This window comes from Musca domestica, unplaced genomic scaffold (assembly GCF_030504385.1).
Source record: "Musca domestica strain aabys unplaced genomic scaffold, Musca_domestica.polishedcontigs.V.1.1 25, whole genome shotgun sequence".
Taxonomy (NCBI): Eukaryota; Metazoa; Arthropoda; class Insecta; order Diptera; family Muscidae; genus Musca; species Musca domestica.
The window spans coordinates 2756073-2777070 of record NW_026712277.1 but is presented as its reverse complement, the minus strand read 5'-3'; the positions used below and the strand labels follow the sequence as shown (position 1 = coordinate 2777070).

General features: G+C 34.2%; 2 protein-coding genes across 2 annotated transcripts; one reads left to right on the top strand and one right to left on the bottom strand.

The window, feature by feature from the left end:
* Positions 1–6133: 6133 nt before the first annotated feature.
* LOC131802921 (uncharacterized) lies at positions 6134–8513 on the bottom strand. The gene is made up of 4 exons (XM_059123698.1): positions 7832–8513; positions 7638–7759; positions 7440–7580; positions 6134–7380 (listed from the first exon to the last, which is right to left on the bottom strand). Exons 1-4 carry the CDS (start codon positions 8133–8135, stop codon positions 7150–7152), a joined length of 798 nt encoding a protein of 265 aa, XP_058979681.1. The 5' UTR covers positions 8136–8513; the 3' UTR covers positions 6134–7149.
* A 4963-nt stretch (positions 8514–13476) lies between these two features.
* LOC101894938 (alkyldihydroxyacetonephosphate synthase) lies at positions 13477–20537 on the top strand. The gene is made up of 5 exons (XM_005188975.4): positions 13477–14706; positions 14916–15002; positions 16658–17843; positions 17914–18018; positions 19734–20537. Exons 1-5 carry the CDS (start codon positions 14378–14380, stop codon positions 20172–20174), a joined length of 2148 nt encoding a protein of 715 aa, XP_005189032.2. The 5' UTR covers positions 13477–14377; the 3' UTR covers positions 20175–20537.
* The last annotated feature ends 461 nt before the right edge of the window (positions 20538–20998 follow it).

Below are 20998 nucleotides of genomic sequence, written 5' to 3'. Positions count from 1 at the left end.
AGAAAACCTTTAAAAATCTACTTATTTCTGATAAAACATTTTAAAATTTTTGACATATCAATATATTCTTCTACCATGGTATACAGGTGAGAATACATAAAACGCTTTTTGACTGGGATCACAAAGGATCTTAAGGCAAAAATCGAACTAAGTCAACCTAAAATTCCTTTGTTCCTCTACGAAGAAGCCAGCCAGTCAAAAAAAAAAAGCTTTTTATGTACTCTCACCTTTATAATTCTTGCTATATGTTTTTATACCCTCCACCCTACATAGTATGGAGGGTATATATTAAGTTCGTCATTCTATTTATCGGAATAATAATTTAGGCTTAAAGGTGGGAATAAATAAAGCGCTTATTTATTTGTTTTGAATCTAAAAAAATCGTCAAAATCGGCAAAATCGTCTTAGAATTTTACGCTGATCAAGAATATAAATATTTTGCTAAGGTGGGAATACGTAGAGCGTTTATTTGCCTGGCTTAAGTCATCGGAAATTAACAAAGGAGCCTAGGGCCAAAATCGACCTAAGTCAACCTAAAACTCCTTTGTTTGCTTTGTTTCTCTACGAAGGAGCCAGCCGATGACTTAAGTCAGGCAAATAAGCGCTACAATTTTGCACAGATCATGGTATGGAGGCAGGTCAAGTTCGGTCACGATATCGTATACCCCCGATATAATGGTACCTCGCGTTATTCGGTATTTTAATGATTTTAGCTACATTATTCAATGGAATTAACTAAAAATTCATACTAGAAGTTCTTTCAAAGCTCTTTAGCCACTGGAAGAAAAATGTCTGTAGAGGTCCACGATATCGTATAGCCCACATACAACGGTACCCTTCGATATTCGGTATTTTTATGATTTTAGCGACAGTATTTACCGCAATTGTTTCAAATTTGGTATTTGATGTTCGTAATGGGTACTACAGCCTAATACAGAAAATTGTCTATGCAGGTCCACACTCTCCTATATCCCCAATACAACGGTACCTCCCGATATTCTGTATTTTGATGGTTTAGCGACATTATTTGCCGGAATTGTCTTAAATTTCGTATTTGATATTCCTAATCGGTACTGCAGCCTGTGACAGAAAATTGTCTATGCAGGTCGAGGTCTTCGCATAGCCCCCATTAACGGTAACTCCCTATATTCGGTATTTTGATGATTTTATCGACATTATTCATCGGAATTGTTTCAAATTTGGTATTTAAAGTTCGTAATGGGTACTACAGCCTATGCCAAACAATTTTGTATGCAGGTCCACCTCTTCGTGTAGTCCCCATATATCGGCACCGCCCTAAGTTCCATATTATTTTTAAGGACATTATTCACCGGATTTTCTTTCAAGTTTCGTTTTTGAATATTGCAATGACCTATGACAAAAGTTGCCTAAACAGATCCACGTTGTCGTATAGACCCTAATATAAAGGCTACATTCGGTATTTTTAAGATTTAAACAGAACTTTTAACTGATTTGATTTTTTGAAAATTTCCAAATTATTTTCAAATGGTGGAGGTTAGTCAAAGTTCGGCCCGGCTGAACTTACTGCTTTTATACTTGTTTTATTACCTTTGGTTACATTGTGATTATATTTCACACATCAAACAACACCTTTGATTATATTGTATGTTTCCCATGAAAATAGGGCTCGCTGTGATCGAAAAAGTACATATGTAGTTTACCCATGTTTTTCACCACTGAAATGTCGTCCATGCGTGCCGACTTCTACATATGGAAAATTTGGCACTACATATATAAAACCCATATCGTCTGATAGCAGTTTAAGGTCATGCCAAAAAAAACAACTGTGTTCCTACGAGCTCTTAAAATTCCTTGTAATTTGACACGATTTTACGAAACCATAAACCATAAGTTTGGCAACTGTTTTAAGGTTTCCTTTTTAATCCCTTCCATGACTCTTGTTCCACAATTATGGTATCTGCGTCATTATCGTCATATCAATTGCAAATTTTACATTCGTAATAATTTTGTATTAATAACTACCTGCTAATAAGACCCGCTGCACTTCATAACACCTTAACTTGACACTATTATTGTTGTTTTTTTCGTTTTTGTTGTCTTTATTTGAATTTGCCTCAATAACACATCATCTTAAACAAATATAGATTTTGCATTTTGTAAACAAAAACGTGGTTTTTTGTGCTTCAAGTAAATAACTAAACCCGCTGACTGTAGGGATGCTGTACCGGCTGACCGCATGGAGGTGGATGGGTATTTGAAAAACAATTTGAATTTTTTCTCAAAACTTTAGCAAGTAACAAACACCTCATGACGATTTGAATTTGTTTTATTTTCAAATGACAACAGTTTCAACACTCCAGCAAGCCATACATCCAGCCGTTCGTCGTTATCCATCATCCAGAGAGAAAGAGAGAGAGACACAGAGACGAAGGGCCGATAGCCAGTGTTAAGGCAAAACAATACAAAACAAACCAAAAACAATAAAAACAATTAACGAACTTTAAACTAATCTTTTGAATTCGAAATACCGGCGGTGCAGTTGCAATTTTCGTGTTGGCGCGTTCACATTTTACAAACGCAGTTTTTTGAAGAAAAAAAAAAACGAGAAAAAAGTCTAATTTTTAAAGTAAATAAAAAAATAATAATAAGAAAAAAATGTAATATATTAAAAATTAATAATAAAATAATAAAAATATATAAAATAAAATATATAATAAAAAATAAATATTATTAAAAAGAATATTTTTCTCGAAAATTACGCAGTCGTGAGTTCAATAATTTTTTTAAAGTACCAACTAAAGGTGTCGTTTTTTGAAATATATTCTTGGTCGTGAACTAAACTAACGTGGATTGTTTTCGAAAATAGTTTCAAAGATCAAAAATAAACGTGGATTAAAAAATATGCATGTTGAAAAAAAACATAACTAAACGTGGATTTTTTGAAAAACAATTTCAAGGACCTGTCTAAAACGGATATGTTCTTGAGGATAAAAAATGGGGATTTGTTTATAAATATTTTTTTGTTTATTTTTTTCGTGGATAAAAAACAAAAAAAAAATTCAAGGACTATAAAAACTCGGACTTTAAAAAAAACCTAAAGGACATTAATTTTGGTTAATATTAAGAATAATATTTTTTCGAAAAAAAAAGACTATGGACATTTTTTATAAGTATTTTTAAAAAGTGGATTTGAAAAAAAATTTGAGGACTAAAAGAAACGTGGATTTAAAAAAAAAATTTAAGACCATTAAGTCGTGGATTTTTTTAAAAAGGAAATTTTTCAAAGAATTAAAGGAGTAGATTTTTTAAAAAAGAACATTCTTCAAAGAGATTTTTTATAAAAAAAAATTTTTTTCATCATTTTATTTCATGGCGTGGATTTTTTTACAAAATATTTTTTTCAAAGTCCCTTAAGTCGTGGAATTAAATTTTTTTTTTTCAAAGACCATAATGGTGTGTATTTTTTTAAAAAATATTTTTTAAAAACCATCTTGGCGTGGATTTTTAAAATAAATATTTTTTCCAAAGTCCTTTAAGTCGTGGATTTAAAAAAAAAAAAAAATTTTCAAAGACCATCATGGTGTGGATTTTTTTTAAAAATATTTTTTCAAAGACCATCTATCTTGGCGTAGATTTTTCAAAAAATATTTTTTTTTCAAAAAAATAATTTAATAATTTATTTTTTAAAAAAAATAATTTTTCCAATGACAATCAAGGCGTGGATTTTTAAAAAAAAGGAATTTTTAAAGACCACAAAGGCGTAGATTTTTCAAAAAATATTTTTTTTTCAAAGACCATCATGGCGTGGATTTTTCAAAAAATATTTTTTTTTCAAAGACCATCATGGCGTGGATTTTTTTTAAAAATATTTTTAAAGTCCTTTAAGTCGTGGATTTAAAAATAATACTTTTTTAATACCAAAGACTATCAAAGCGTGGATTTTTTAAAAAAATAATTTTTCCAATGACCATCAACATGTGGATTTTTTAAAAAAGATTTTTTCCAATGACCGTCAAGGTGTGGATTTTTTAAAAAATATTTTTTTCAAAGACCTTCAAGGCGTGGATTTAAAAAAAATATATATATTTTTTCCAAAGACCATCAAGTCGTGGATTTAAAAAAAATTATTTTTTTCAAAGACCATCAAGGCGTGGATTTTTATAAAAAAAAATATTTTTTCCAAAGACCATACAGTCGTGGATTTAATAAATTTTTTTTTTCCAAAGACCATCAAGTCGTGGATTAAAAAAAAAAAATTTTTTTCAAAGACCATCAAGTCGTGGATTTAAAAAAATTTTTTTTTCCAATGACCACACAGTCGTGGATTTAAAAAAAAAATTTTTTTTCCAAAGACCATCAAGTCGTGGATTAAAAAAAATTTTTTCCAAAGACCATCAAGTCGTGGATTAAATTTTTTTTTTCCAAAGACCATCAAGTCGTGGATTTAAAAAAAAACTTTTTTCCAAAGACAATCAAGGCGTGGATTTTTTTTAAATATTTTTTCCAAAGACCATCAATGCGTGGATTTAAAAAAATATATTTTTTCCAAAGACCATCAAGGCGTGGATTTAAAAAAAAATATATTTTTTCCAAAGACCATCAAGGCGTGGATTTAAAAAAATATATTTTTTCCAAAAACCATCAATGCGTGGATTTAAAAAAATATATTTTTTCCAAAGACCATCAAGGCGTGGATTTAAAAAAAATATATTTTTTCCAAAGACCATCAAGGCGTGGATTTAAAAAAATATATTTTTTCCAAAGACAATCAAGGCGTGGATTTTTTTTAAATATTTTTTCCAAAGAATTTTCCGACTGTCGGGTCAAAAATCTGGGGTTCCAGATCCGTCCACCAAGAAAAAAATAATTTCCCGGGATCAGGGTAAAAATAATTACCTTTGGAAAAATTTCGAAAAAAAATCGAAGAGTTTTTACTAAACTAACAACTCTAGTTTTCCACAGTCCACCAAGGCATGGATTTAAAAATAATATATTTTCCAAAAACTTTGAATTCCATCGTGAGAAGATATATTTTGATGGTATAAACCGGATTAACCGGCATAAAATGTTGTGTCTAAACTCTTAAGCCTAAAACAAAACAAAAACACTTCAAATTTTGCACCAATTTATGCAAACATAGGTTACACAAGGTACGAAAAAGACACATTCACGTTTCCATCTTCACTAATTATTTTTTGTTCAATTATTGGTGATTGGAGAGGAATTGTTTATCTAGGAAAATGCTTTTTGTGGGAAAGGAATTCCGCTCGGATATTCATTATTCGGGCGGAATATTGTTTCAAGTGGCAAAAAATTTAAAGAAATATTTTTTTTGAGGGATCAAGGATTTTTAAAAATATAAATTATATTTTCTCAAAGACCACAAGGATGGGATTTTTGTATATAAAAACAAATATATATATACAAAAATATATATTTACAAGATTATGTTCGTAATGTTTTAAAATATATTTTTCCAAACTGTTACCAAATCGACAGGTGCTATAAAGAAAATTATTAATTAATTTGCCTTTAGTAACTACTTACTGACCAACCACTAATAGCTCCTTCCTGTACCATAATTATTAATATCTACGTCAAAATGTAATTACTATTATCTAAAATATCTCATAAGAATTCAAATCATGTGTGACCTACACCCAGAGAAAAAATGACAACATCCGTGTATGAAATGACCACATCCGTGTATGATAGTGTATCAACCACGTTTGGTGTCAAAATGAGCACGCTGTTGTCATTTTGACACCGAGATTTTGGCAACGATTTCAACAACAGATGTGCATGAAATGAGCACATACGTGGTCATTTCGAGCACGCCCCGTTGTCAGATTGTCAACGCTTCGTTGTCAGATCGTCAACGCTTCGTTGTCAGATTGTCAACGCTCCGTTGTCGGATTGTCAACGCCCGTTGTCAGATTGAAATCAATGGTGGTCATTTTTTGATATCCGTTCCTTTTCCATTTTATACCCTTAGTAGAAGAAACGACATTTTTTGAAAAGTATTTTATTGAACGAAACCAATTACATAAATTCAATATAAATACATATTTGATTTAACAAAACAATTCGAATTACATATATTCAATGTATAGAAACAAATTAAATTAACTTAAATCTGAAATAAACTTTTCCATTATTCATAGGATATAAGTGAAATGGGTAAGTAATAAAATCTAAAATTGGTATTAAAAAAATTGTATCCTCATTCAGAGAACCAACTTCATACGATTGTAAATGGTAATCAAAGTTTTTAACTTTTACTTGGTTACATAAAATGTAAACATTTTCATTTTCAATTATTAAATGTTTAATTTTGAAAAGTTCAATTGCGGCATTATTTGTTGCTAAATAATAGTTTTTTTTATACCTAGTTCCCTTAAAAAAAATGTCATCAGACACTTTGCAATTTTGGTAATTTAAAACTGGCTTACTTTTTTTGTAACAATATTCCTCTTTTGCCAAATCTTCGATGGTATGCGTATTAATGATAACATTTGGTTCTAAGTTATCTTCAGGAATTAAAATTTACCTATGCTGCTTGCCGTCAAAACATTTGCGAAGAGTTGTTTGCAATGTTCGTTATGAATATTTTTCCCATAATAATTGTAAATTTTTTTCTTAAATTGGTCCCATTTAGAAAGTAGAAGATTGCCTTTCTGTGGATACATAATATCGAAATCAATGTTGACCTAAAACGAAACATTAGTATCCATATACAAATAAATAGCTCATGGCTACTTACCAATTCTGAAGCTCTTGCATCGGACAACTTCGTCCATTCAAGGAGAAATGTATGGCTACTTAAATTTTTTATATCTCTTTGCCGTATGTTAAAAGATCTTTTCCATTTTTCGCAGATCGATCCCCAATCATTACATTCTCTTAGTAAGGAAGCTTTCAATGAATTTTCAACTGATTCATCAATTTCGGGAACATCTTTGTTACAAAAATTAGGAGATGTGTGAGTTGCTGCTTTGCTTGTGCTAGGCTCGGAAATCAAAAGCTTTATTCTTTTGGACTTCTTGTTTCTATACTTGGCATAAAGTTTTCCGCTTGCGTTGTTCTTTCCTTTTCTTGAAATGTAATAATAATCCTAAAAATAAAGACATATTATAAGTTAAGAAACTACATAATCAGATACGTTGTTTATATTGTTAATCTTACCCTCATTTCGTTTTCAAGAGGAAAAACGGAACAAATTTCATCCAATATGCGCATATAGTCTTGAGTGTAAAGAGTAACATTGTTGGTTAAAATATCTTCAATAATTATATTAATTATATCATCTCTTTGCTCGTCACTTAATTTCTTATTAACGCTACTACATTCAAGCGCTAGTTTCCCCTTCGAGGTATGTGTTAACAATTCCGTTAGATCCTATATTAAATAAAAAAACTACATTAACTATGCTTACACAAATATTACTCTTACCTTACCTCTGACAAAATTCCTTTGGCTTTTGAGCAGTTCGAACCTGTAGTGTCGGGAGTACCAGGAGTACTTGCAGGTGTCTCGTTGCGTTTCCACCATTCACCTATTTCAGATGGAACTGACATAGTTTCGTCATCAATCCCGAGCTATTGTTATGACAATATTAATACTGAGTTCAACTCTGTAAAACAAATAATACGTACCTTTCGTTTTTTCCAAGCAAAGAGCTTTTCTCTGAATTCAACACGCAGTCCCAATGGTGGCACTGCTTCCTTTAAATCTTCTTTTTTCAAGTACTGCAAGCTGCGAAATGTTACATGTGATGCTAAAAGAACAAAAAAGAAAATTCTTTGTTAATTACACTGATTAACTGAAAAATTCATTTTTATTTACTTACCTTTTAATTGTTCAAAAAGCGACTCCATATTTATTCCTTTTAAGAACTCCCTTAACATATAATCGTCCTCATTGTTTTCCGCATCTTGACTGCTGCAATGGTTTGTATCGCGAACCACAACAATATTGCCATCGATTTCTAACAACTCACCAATGATATTTTGAGGATCTTGCGAATTATTATTCATTTTCAATAAATTTTTTGCACAATGCGTCCTTTCTCTTTCAATAACACGGAAAAAATGGTAAATATGCAGCCGATTGCACACGAGTAAAAAAAATGACAACGGTGGTGCATGATTCATACACGGTAGTTGCTAAAATGGCAACGATCGTGTACGATTCATGCACGTCGGTGTACAAAGTAACAACGGTGGTGCATCATTATGCAGGTGGTGGTGCATAATTCATACACGACCGGTGTCATATTGACAACGACCGTGTGTGAATCATGCACCACCGTTGTCATTTTTTACTCGTGTGTAATCGGCTGCAATTACCAATATTACAAATGGACAAATTAAGCACGGCTGTTGTTGGTACCGAAAGTTGACCACGTCTCGGTGTCAATTTGAGCACGTTCGTGCACAATTCACCAACAGCCGTTGTTGAAAAATATAACAACGGGTCGTTGCGAAAATGACAACATACGTGCTTGATTTCGCAACGGGATTTTTCCCTCAGTGTAGTGGCAATTAATTATTTATAAATATGTAGATATCAAAAGCATTTAACAGGGGGGATTGATAACTGGACGTAATTGAATATTTAGGAAATTTGAAATCTATTTCCATTCGATTTCAACAATTCAAAGCAATTCTTACAATTGTCATTGTTGTCGAAGAAAATAATACCGTTTAAATAATTAATTATGGCACACATTTTCAAATTCCCACAAATTGTCCGTTCGGTGTCTCCCAAAACATTTTAAGTGACATAGTTTTCAATTCCAAAAAGAAGGGGGTTAGGGCCGCGCCACTCTCATGATTCCATATTTTAAAGGGTAGGTCACGCACTGCCCTAGAATGGCAGGGAGTACCCTGCCAGCAACCCCAATTCCGTGTGTGTGCGGTTGAATTTTATTTTGTAAACCACCCTCTTCTGGTGTTATTTGTTGTTTTCTGTTATTTTTCAAAACAAAATAATTGACATTTACGAGCAATGAATACGCACTTGGAATTACAACAAATACCACAAAAATGTTTATTTTCTGCTTGGGAAGGGTAGCCTACGGAGCAGGCTATTAGCCAATATGTGCCACAGAGCAAAGTACTACTCTTGGCATACTTTCAAATTATTATTCATAATTTTTTAAAACAATAACAAACAAATGCCAATAAGTGTTATATTAACCCATGGGGTACGTAGTATTTTTAAAAGAAAAGATGATTTTATAAAACTATATTTTCTAAGGATTGTATTTTTTTCAAAGACCATCAAGGCGTGGATTTTTTAAAAAAATATTTTTTTCAAAGACCAACAAGGCGTGGATTTTTTAAAAAAATATTTTTTTCAAAGACCAACAAGACGTGGATTTTTTAAAAAAATATTTTTTTAAAAACCAACAAGGTGTGGATTTTTAAAAAAATTTCTAAAGACCAACAAGACGTGGATTTAAAAAAATATATTTTTTTCAAAGACCAACAAGGCGTGGATTTAAAAAAATATATTTTTTTCAAAGACCAACAAGGCGTGGATTTAAAAAAAAATTATTTTTTTCAAAGACCAACAAGGCGGGGATTTTTTAAAAAAAATATTTTTTTTCCAAAAACCAACAAGGCGTAGATTTTTTAAAAAAAAATATTTTGTTTTTCAAAGACCAATTTTTTAAAAAATTATCTTTTTTTTCAAAGACCAACAAGGCGTGGATTTTGTAAAAAAAATATATATTTCAAAAGACTATCATGGTGTCGATTTAAAAAAAAAATAAAGAATGTGATGGCGTCGATTTTTTAAAAAAAAATATTTTTTTCAAAGACCATCTTGTTGGGGTATTAAAAAAAATACTTTTTTTTTCAAAAACTAACAAGGCGTGGATTTTTTTAAAAAAATATTCTTTTTAAGACCAACTAGTCGTGGATTTTTAAAAAATATTTTTTTCAATAACTATCATGGCGTGGATTTTTAAAAAATATTTTTTTCAATAACTATCATGGCGTGGATTTTTAAAAAATATTTTTTTCAATAACTATCATGGCGTGGATTTTTAAAAAATATTTTTTTCAATAACTATCATGGCGTGGATTTTTTTAAAAAATATTTTTTCAATAACTATCCTAGCGTGGATTTGTTTAAAAAATATTTTTTCAATAACTATCCTAGCGTGGATTAGTTTAAAAAATATTTTTTCAATAACTATCCTAGCGTGGATTTGTTTAAAAAATATTTTTTCAATAACTATCCTAGCGTGGATTAGTTTAAAAAATATTTTTTCAAAGACCATCAAGTCGTGTATTTTTAAAAATATTTTTTCAAAGACCATCAAGTCGTGTATTTTTAAAAATATTTTCTGACTGGCTTAAGTTATCGGCTGGCTTCTTCGGAAAAGAACAAAGGATCCTAGGGCCGAAATCGAACTAAGATAACCTAAAACTCCTTTGTTCGTGTACGAAGCAGCCAGCCGAAGTCAGTCAAAAAAGTGTTTTATGTACTCCCACCTTAAAGGTGACTTAGTTCGATTTCGACCCTACACTCCTTTGTTCTTTTCCGAAAGAGCCAGCCGATGACTTAAGCCCATCAAAAAGCGTTTTATGTATTCTCACGTTTAAAAGAGAGGACTTTTTTTAGAAATAGTTAATGCAAGGAATTTAGAAAACTCTTTCCATGACAATGAAGTTACATTTTTGTTACATTGTTTTATACCCCCTCTTTTCCGTTTTTCACTCCCCCAAAGGGTTAACAAATTTTGCCAATTACATTGCATTACAGCATCACCATCATCATCACCATCATGATCATAAAAGGGATTTACACATAACACACACACCCCGTTTGTTGACATGAACAAATTGCGCTACACACCGGCAATAGCAGTGTTATTGTTGTTGTTTTTGTTGCTGCTGCTGTTGTAGTCAACAACAAAGTTGACACTTTTAACAGCAGTTGTTTATTTCCGTTTAAATTGTCGTTTGTTAGTATTTTGTCATTTAATGCGCGCGCATAACAGTTTTTGTTATATTTTGTTTTGGGCTAATTTGACAGTTGCACATTAAGGGATATGATAGAGGGGAATGAAATGTGTGCTCTTTCTCATTCTAATGGGGGGGAGATAATAATGCATCCAATGGGGGAGAGAACTAGAATTTTGTTTATGCGTGACGAGAGAGAGGGATTTTTGCTTGAGTAATGGCTGATGTTGCCATACAAATTATAAGGAACCTTTTAGAAAATCAGGGGAAATGTGAACAATGATTAATTTTGAATATATTTGTAAATTATGGTCTATTTTTTTCCCTTTTGGTCAACTGTTTAACTGTTTGTTTTTTTTTTTTAACTTATAACACCGTAGACCATGAGGATTTGGGTTTTTTAGAAAATAGTTCTTCCTATTTCTCTAACAACGTGGTAAAAAATTAATAATTTAAGGGAATTAAAGACGTGGATTTTTAAAAAATAAATAATTTAAGGGAATTGAAGACGTGGATTTTTAAAATATAAAATATAAATTTTTATAAATAAAAAAAAATGGATTTTTTAAATATAAATAATTTAAGGCTGGATTTTGGAAAAAATATTTTTTAAAATGGATTTTTGAAAAAAATATTTTTAAGGGTATTGGAGACGTCGATTTGAAAAAAATATATTTTTAAGGGTGTTGTAGACTTGAATTTTTTTGAAAACCAATATTTTTTAAGGATGTTTGAGGATATGGAATTTTTTTTTGTTAGTTTTTTACCTTTTTGGTGAGTTTTTTGTACATTTCGACCAATTTTTGATTTTAATTCGACAATTTTAAATTCATTGTTCAGTTTTTCGGGTTAGACATTTTGGTCGATTTTGAGACTTTTTATTAATTTTAACTTTTTGGCCAATTTTTACATAATTTTTTTTTTGAAAATGTTAGACTTTTGTTAGAGTTTTTGTTTGGTTTTCACATTTTTAAGTTTATTTACATGTTTTTCTGGATTTTGAACAGTTTGGTAGATTTTTGATGCTTTTTTGGCTTTCTAATTTTTTTTTTTTTTTTTGAAAAAATGTCCAACTCTTTTTTTTTTTTTCTTTTTAACTGTTCGAACATTTTTCGTTATATTTCAAATTTTTTACATTATTTTTTTATTTTAGGCTATTTGGTCTATTTTGGATTTATTTTAGTCTGTTTTAGGTTTTGTGGAAAATTGGTCCAATTTAGATTTTTTTGCTCATTTCAAAACTTGCTAGTTTTATTCGGGAGTAACTTTGAAGGACTTGATTGTAATTTTCTTGATGAATTAAATTTTGGGCATTTTCTTAGATTTTTCCAAAATTTGGTCGATATATTTTTTTTTCAATTTTGACATTTTTGGTCGTTTTTAGACATTTTTTCTACAATTGTAGGTTTTTGTTTGAATTTAAAATTTTGTTCAGGTTTGGTATTCTTTGATCGGTTTTCGTGGGAATTAAGATTTTTTTTGTTTTTTTGTTTGTCTTTTTTACGATTTCTGAGTTTTTTGTCGTTTTTTGACCGGATTTTATTTTTTTAGTTGATTTTAAAATTTTGGTCGGGTTTGGTATTCTTTGAACGGTTTTCGTGGGAAATTAGATATTTGGTTGTTTTTTTGTCTTTTTTACGTTTTCTGAGTTTATTATTATTTTTTAGTCGATTTTCAAATTTTGATCAGGTTTTGCATTCTTTGATCATTTTTTGGTCGGTTTTTGTGGAAATCGAAATTTTTGGTTTGTTTTGCTTGTTTTTGTATTTTTTTACGAAATTGTGTTTTTGGCCGAAATTTACTTTTTTTGCCGTATTTTAAATTTTGGTCGAGTTTGGTATTCTTTAAACGGTTTTCGTGGGAATTGAGATTTTTGGTTGTTTTTGGTCATTTTTACGTTTTCTATGTTTTTGTCCTATTTGGTCGGGTTTTACCCTTTTAGTTGATTTTAAACAATTTGGTGGGGTTTGGTATTGTAAGAACGTTTTTTGGTCGGTTTTCGTGGAAATCTAAAGTTTTTGTATTTTTTTACGAAATTGTGTTTTGGTCGAATTTTACTTTTTAAGTCGTTTTTTTAAATTTTGTGCGAGTTTGGTATTCTTTGAACGGTTTTCCTGGGAATTGAGTTTTTGAAGTTTCTGGTCGAATTTTATTCATTCATTAATTTATTCAAATTTTTGTCGGTTATCCTGGGAATCGAAATTTCTGGTTTGTTTTGCTTGTTTTTGTATTTTTTACGATTTAGTCGTTTTTGGTCGAATTTTATTTTTTTTAGACGATTTTCAAATTTTGGTCGAGTTTGGTATTCTGGGGATTGAGATTTTTGGGTAGTTTTTGCGTTTTTTCGATTTCAGAGTTTTTGTCGTTCTTGGTCGGACTTTTGCTTTTGGGCTTTTGGTCGGATTTGGTGTTTTTTGAAAGTTCTTTTTTTGTTGGTTTTCGTGGAAAATGAGATTTTTGGTGGTTTTGTTTTTTTTTTTTTTGACGATTTTTTGAGTATTTGTCGTTTTTGGTCGTATTTGGTCGAATTTTGCGTTCTTAGCCGATTTTCAAATATTGGCCGGGTTTGATATATTTTGAATTTTTTGTGGTTGGTTTTCCGTATCTATTGCATTGGATATAAACAAATACTAATATTCTCATCTTATACCCCCTTTAAAAGTAACTGTGTGTTGTACACCTTAAGAGTACATTACCATGCTCTTACTACTCACAAGAGAGAGAAAGAGAAGAGAGCTTTGTTTACCACATGGCCGTTATAATTTTAAGTATATCCTTTAAAACACATACCAATTAGAGTTCGTGGTGGACAGGAGAAAAGGCGGACAAAACTGAAACACATGTTTGCCTTCCATTTTCTCTCTCCGCCTCCCTCTCTCTCTCTCTCTTTGTATGTGAATACTACCTCCCTTAACAATTATGAATTGACACATCTGGTGCAGGCGCACTGCAGAGCTTTCGTTTCTTTTTGAGAATGAAACTAGAGTAGGAAAAATCCCTTCAAATTTTATGGCAGACAGTTGTAATGGACAATTTGCAAAAGAAAGCTGTGCGTGTAAAGGCAGAAACTACAACAAGAAAAAATAACACACACAAAAATATACAATTAATTTTTTAATAAATCTGATACAAGTAGCTCTTAGTGGAAATTCTAAAAAGAAATAAAAGCGATTACTAAAAAAGAAATTAAATAAGCTTTGAAAAAAAAGTCTTTAGTAAAGTAACTAAAACGGAAACTTAAAAAAATCAATAAAATTAAAAATATAAGAATTCCTAATTGCTGCTCCCCCGCCTAGAAACTGGAGGCCTACACGCAAAGCAAACGGAAAAAAGAATACTATTTAAGGATTAAGGATATAGCAGTGTAAACTATATTTTATAAAAAAAAGAAGAAGGAGAAGAAAAAATAAAAACGCACCATGGCCATGACAAACAAATGCATAAATTATGTTACATCAAACTCCACATCCTCGGCGGAGAAAAGTTGCGACAGTGAAAATGTTCCTCATCTGGCCATCAGAGCTCCTGCGGCGTTGGTGGAGCACACGTATAAATCGAAGGCAAGCGAGACTGCAAAGTCGACGACGACGACAACGCCAACGCCAACAGAATCAGGAACAGCGGAGATGTTAACGTCCGATTTGGCGAATGGTGGCGCCCAATCGTCGCCGGCGTCAACGACATCAGACATGGCCATATTAGATGAGCGCCTGTCTAAGGATGTTGAAAGTGTATTCCCCAAGAAAAGGTATGACATAGTTTTGAATTTTATTTGTGTTGTTGTTTTTGTTGTTATCATCATATTTGGAAGTGTGTTGTTGTTGTTGTGGTAAAATCATCCCCCTGCTTCACATATGTGCGTGCCTTCCCACATTTTTGTTTTGTTGGTCTTTCGAAAGCAGGGTGTTGTTTTTGTATGTCCTGATTTTGTTGTTATTGTATTTTCTTTCCTTCTAGACAAGATGTCCTCAAATGGTATGGCTGGGGCTACAATGACTCCGAGTTTTATGTGGAGAACGACATGATATGTTTTCGAGGAAAGAAGTAAGTGATGAGATGGTTCTGACCGTCCCAGATAACCATTACCTGACAGATAATGGAACTCACCGGCCATTATCTGACAGATATTCGAACTCACCGGCCATTATCTGACAGATAAGGGAACCCATTGGCCCTTATCTGACAGATAATCGAACTCACCGGCCATTATATGACAGATAATGGAGTTCTCCGGCCATTATATGAACTATGACAGGTCATAATCTAAGAGATAATAGTCCTTATCTGACAGATAATGATTCCGTCGGGTTCTTATCTGAGAGATAATGGTACTGAAAGGTCGTTATATGACAGATAATGGCCCTTATCTGCCAGATAATGGTCCTTACAGGTCCTTATCTGCCAAATAATGGTCCTGACAGGCCCTTAACTGACAGATAATGACCCATATCTGCCAGATAATGGTCCTGGCAGGCCCTTATCTGCCAAATAATGGTCCTGACAGGCCCTTATCTGATAGATAATGGTCCTGATAGATTCTTATCTGGGAAATAATGGTACTGGCAGGCCCTTATCTACCAGATAATGATACTGAGAGGCCCCTATCTGTCCTGACAGGTTCTTATCTGTCAGATAATGATCCTGACAGGCCGTTATATGCCAAATAATGGTCATGATAGGCCCATATCTGCCAGATTATGGTTCTGACAGGCCCATATCTGACAGATAATGGCCCATATCTGCCAGATAATAGTCCTGACAGGCCCTTATCTGCCAAGTAATGGTCCAGACAGCCCCTTATCTGATAGATAATGGTCCTGACAGATTCTTATCTGGGAGATAATGGTCCTGACAGGCTCTTATCTGTCAGATAATGATCCTGACAGGCCCTTATATGCCAAATAATGGTCCTGATAGACCCTGAAAGGCCCTTATCTGCCAGATGATGGTCCTCACAGGTCCCTTTTGAGATATAATGGTCCTGAAATGTAAATCTGTAACAGATAATTGACCTTATCTGCCAGATAATGATCCTGAGAGGCCCTTATCTGACAGATAATGGTCCTGACAGGTTCTTATCTGTCAGATAATGATCCTGACAGGCCCTTATATGCCAAATAATGGTCATGATAGGCCCTTATCTGCCAGAAAATGGTTCTGACAGGCCCTTATCTGCCAGATAATGGTCCTGACAGGCCCTTATCTGTCAGATAATGGCCCTGACGGGTTCTTATCTGTCAGATAATGGTCCTTACAGGCCCTTATCTGCCAGATAATGGTTCTGACCGGCCCTTATCGGTCAGATAATGGTGTAGACAGGCCTTTATCTGCCAGATAATGGTTCTGACCGGCCCTTATCTGAGAGATTATGTTCGTGACAGGCCCTTATCTGCCAGATAATGGTACTGACAAGCCCTTATCTGGGAAATAATTGTCCCAAAAGGCCCTTATCTGCCAGATAATGGTCCTGACAGGCCCTTATTTGCCAGATAATGGTCCTGACATGCTCTTATCTGCCAGATAATGATCCGGGTTGGTCCCCATTTGGGAGATAATGATCCTGACATGTAAATATCTAACAGATAATTGACGGATTTTTATCTGGGAGATAATGGTTCTGGTCATTATCTGATTAGTCCAACTTAATTCTCCTGAGTAGCCTCTTTTCTTCCTTTACTTATACCCTCTTCTCCTTCCAGATACCCCCTCGACGGCACAGTCCTACCCCTGTTCACCGAATGGGTGCTGAATCGTTTCCAATGTACCCTGCACAATAAGCTACCGCTACCCGAACTACCCACAGAGTTTCCGAAGCCCACCGTCAATGCTGAATTTCTGCAAGAGCTTGCAACGTCTGGCATAGCGCACAGCCTCGAGGGAATGGATCGACTGATACGATGCCATGGCCAGACCCTCCATGATATCTACTATTTGTGCAGCAATAAATTCCAGCGGATACCTGATGTTGTGACCTGGCCCACAAGCCATAGTAAGGTGGTGCGTCTGGTGGAAATGGCCCATCGCCATAATGTTGTGGTGCTGCCCTATGGTGGAGGTACCTCGGTGTCGGGCGCCACCACCTGTCCCCAGGAGGAGAAACGGATGATGTGTTGTCTGGATACGTCGCAAATGAATCGCATGGTTTGGCTGAATAAATCCAATATGACGGTGTGCTTTGAGGCTGGCATTGTGGGCCAGGATTTGGAGAGAACTTTGCGGAGTCAAGGTCTAACGGTGGGCCATGAGCCGGACAGCTATGAATTTTCCACTTTGGGTGGTTGGGTGGCCACACGTGCCTCGGGCATGAAGAAAAATGTCTACGGGAACATTGAAGATCTGGTTGTCCATGTGAAAATGGTCACAGCCAATGGTGTCCTTGAGCGGGAGTGCACTGCGCCCCGGGTGTCATGTGGTCCGGACTTTAATCACATAATTATGGGTTCCGAGGGCACCTTGGGTGTCATCACGGAGGTGGTCCTCAAGGTGAGACCCCTGCCGGCGGTGCGACGTTACAACAGTTTGGTGTTCCCTGATTTTGAGAGCGGTGTCCAGTTTATGCGTGAAGTGGCCTTGCGAAGATGTCAACCTTCGTCGGTGCGTCTGATGGACAATGAACAGTTCATAATGGGCCAGAGCCTTAAGCCACCGAAAGGCTGGAAGGCCAGCATTGTGGATTATGTGAAAAAGTTCTATGTGACGAGCATTAAGGGCATCGATTTGAGTAGCATCTGTGCGGCCACACTGCTCTTTGAGGGGGAATTGGAAGATGTCAATCGGCAGGAGGAGTTGGTAATTGGAATCGCTAAGAAATACAAGGGATTTGCGGCGGGTGGAGAGAATGGGGAGCGTGGTTATATTATGACTTTTGTCATTGCCTATATGAGGGTGAGTGGAGGAGCGTCGGATTTTCTATCCTGAAGGGATTTTTCAATTTAATTTTTCGTCTGAATTCCAGGATCTGGGTTTGAGGCACGATATCATAGCGGAGTCCTTCGAAACTTCGGTACCTTGGGATCGTTGTGCCAGGCTGTGTCGGAATGTAAAGCAACGTGTGTCCTTGGTGAGTATGGAGAAGAGAGAGAGAGAGAGAGAAAAGAGAGATGGAGAGAAAAGGGAGGTGGAGAGAAAGGAGAAGAAGGAGGAGAGAAACTGGAACTAAATGGGGCTGATTTCTGAGAAAATGGTCCTTACCGCCCCTTATATCTGAGAATAATGACCCTGATAGGCATTTATCTCTTAGATAATGATCATGAATGACCTTTATCTAATAGATAATGAGTCTTATCTGATAGATAATGGTCCTGAAAGACCCTTATCTAACAGATAATGATTCTGAACGGCCCTAATCTGACAGATAATGAACCTGATTGGCCATTATCTGATAGATAATAGCCCCGATCGGCCCTTATGTAATAGATAATGGTCCTGATTGACCCTAATCTGATAGATAATCGTCCTGATTGGTTCTTATCTGACAGATAACGATTCTGACCGGTTCTTATCTGGAAGGTAAAGGTCCTTACGGGCCCTTATCTGATAGATAATGGTCCCGATTGATCCTTATATGATAGATAATGGTTGTGATTGACCCTTATTTGATAGATAAGCGTCCTGATTTAGCAGATAATAATTCTGACCGGTCCTTATCTGGAATATAAAGGTCCTTACGGGCCCTTATCTGAGAGATATAGGTCCTGATTAGTCTTTATCTGATAGATAAAGGTGCTGATTGACCCTTATCTGATAGATAATGGCCCTGATTGACCCTAATCTGATAGATAATCGTCCTGATTGGTTCTTATCTGGCAGATAATGATTCTGACCGGTTCTTATCTGGAAGATAAAGGTCCTTACGGGCCCTTATCTGATAGATAATGGTCCTGATTGGTCTTTATCTGATAGATAAAGTTGCTGATTGATCCTTATCTGATAGATAATGGTCCTGATCTAGCAGATAATGATTCTGACCGGTCGTTATCTCATAGATAATGATCCTGACCGGCCTTTATCTTATAGATAATGGTCCTGATTGCCCCTTATCTAATAGATAATGGTCCTGATTGATCCTTATATGATAGATAATGGTTCTGATAGATAAGCGGCCTGATCTAGCAGATAATGATTCTGACCGGTCCTTATCTGGAATATAAAGGTCATTAAGGGCCCTTATCTGATAGATAATGGTCCTGATTGGTCTTTATCTGATAGATAAAGGTGCTGATTGACCCTTATCTGGTAGATAATGGTCCTGATTGACCCTTATCTGATAGATAATCGTCCTGATTGGTTCTTATCTGGCAAATAATGATCCTGACCGGTTCTTATCTGGAAGATGAAGGTCCTTACGGGTCCTTATCTGATAGGTAATGGTTTCAATAGGCCCTTATCTAAAATATATTGACCCTGATTGGTCCTTAACTCATTGATACTGGTCCTGGCTGGCACTTATCCAACAGATATATTGACCCTGATTGGTCCTTAACTCATTGATACTGGTCCTGGCTGGCACTTATCCAACAGATAATATTCCGTATCTGACCTATAATGAACCTGAATGACCCTCATCTGATAGATAAAAGTCCGAATTGGTCATTTGCTGCTAGATAATGTTCCTCTTCGGCCCTTATCTGATAGATAATGGCGCTGACTTATCTTATCCTTATCTCCGAGGCTCTTATCTCAAAAATAATGCTCTCTTTTCTCTGAAATAATAATTCTCTCTGAAATCCTTTAAAATCAACTAAAATTATTCTCCCCTCTTCTTCTTGCCCTCAGGAATGTCATGCCCGCAGCGTCCATCACTACAGTATATCGTGCCGGGTGACGCAAACCTATGATGCTGGAGCCTGTGTCTACTTCTACTTCGCTTTCAACATGAAAGGTTTTGAGCATCCGGTGGAATTATTTGAATACATTGAGTCGGCGGCTCGTGATGAGATATTGAAATGTGGTGGCTCACTGTCACATCATCACGGGGTGGGAAAAATACGATCACGGTGGTATGAACACACGATCACGAAGACAGGGACGGAGGTGTACAAGGCCACCAAAGAGCGTTTGGATCCTAAGAATATTTTTGCAACGGGTAATTTGCTGCCGGCACACAGTGACGAGGACAAGGACAAACCATCAGAGGAACTGACATCACATTCAAAAGCAGCGGCGGTGGCGTCATTGACGAACCTGACAAATATTAAATTTAAGTCGAAACTTTAATTTTTCGAGGTTTTTGTGTTTTTTTCTTTCGATTTTCTGCATTTTCCAATTTTCTTTTCTTGGAAAATATCCTCGCTTATTGAAAAGTCAAAAAAGAATTACAACCAAATTTCCTTAGCTTAATTACATTTTCCACAATAGATATGATTAAATTCCATGATTTGTTTAGTTTAAAGCAATTTTTTAAAACATGTAGAGCATACTTTTAGGCTAATGCTATGAAGTCAAAGTAATTTTTTGTTGTTAACATTTGTTGAACGTTTACTTTGTGTTTCGTTTTTTTGGGGGTTGTGTTTTTGTTTGTTTTGCGTATTTTCTTAGGTTGTAACATAATTGTTTTGTTGTATTTTTTGTAATTTTTTATATTAAAAATTAGTAAAAGAGAATAATAAAATTTAATTAAAAAAAATTTGAAATGTTTTATTCTGAGAGACTTATAAAACAATGTTGGTATTTAAAAAAAAAATATTTTTAAAAAATCCTCGACTTCGCTAGCTTTGAAAAAAATATTTTTTTTAATCTTCGGCTACAATTACTTTGAAAACATATTTTTTAAAAAAATCCAAGGCTTCCCTAACTTTGAAAGAAATATTATTTTAAATCCACGACTTCACAAACTTTGAAAATAATATTTTTTAAAAAATGTATACAATTTCAATAACTTTGAAAAAAAAAAAATATTTTTAAAAAATGCACGACATCAATAACTTTGAAAAAAAAAATATTTTTAAAAAATCCACGACATCAGTAACTTAAAAAAATATTTTTGTTGTTGCAAAATGGTCAGGCTTATCCCTTTATTGTTGTTTTTATAAAAACAATGT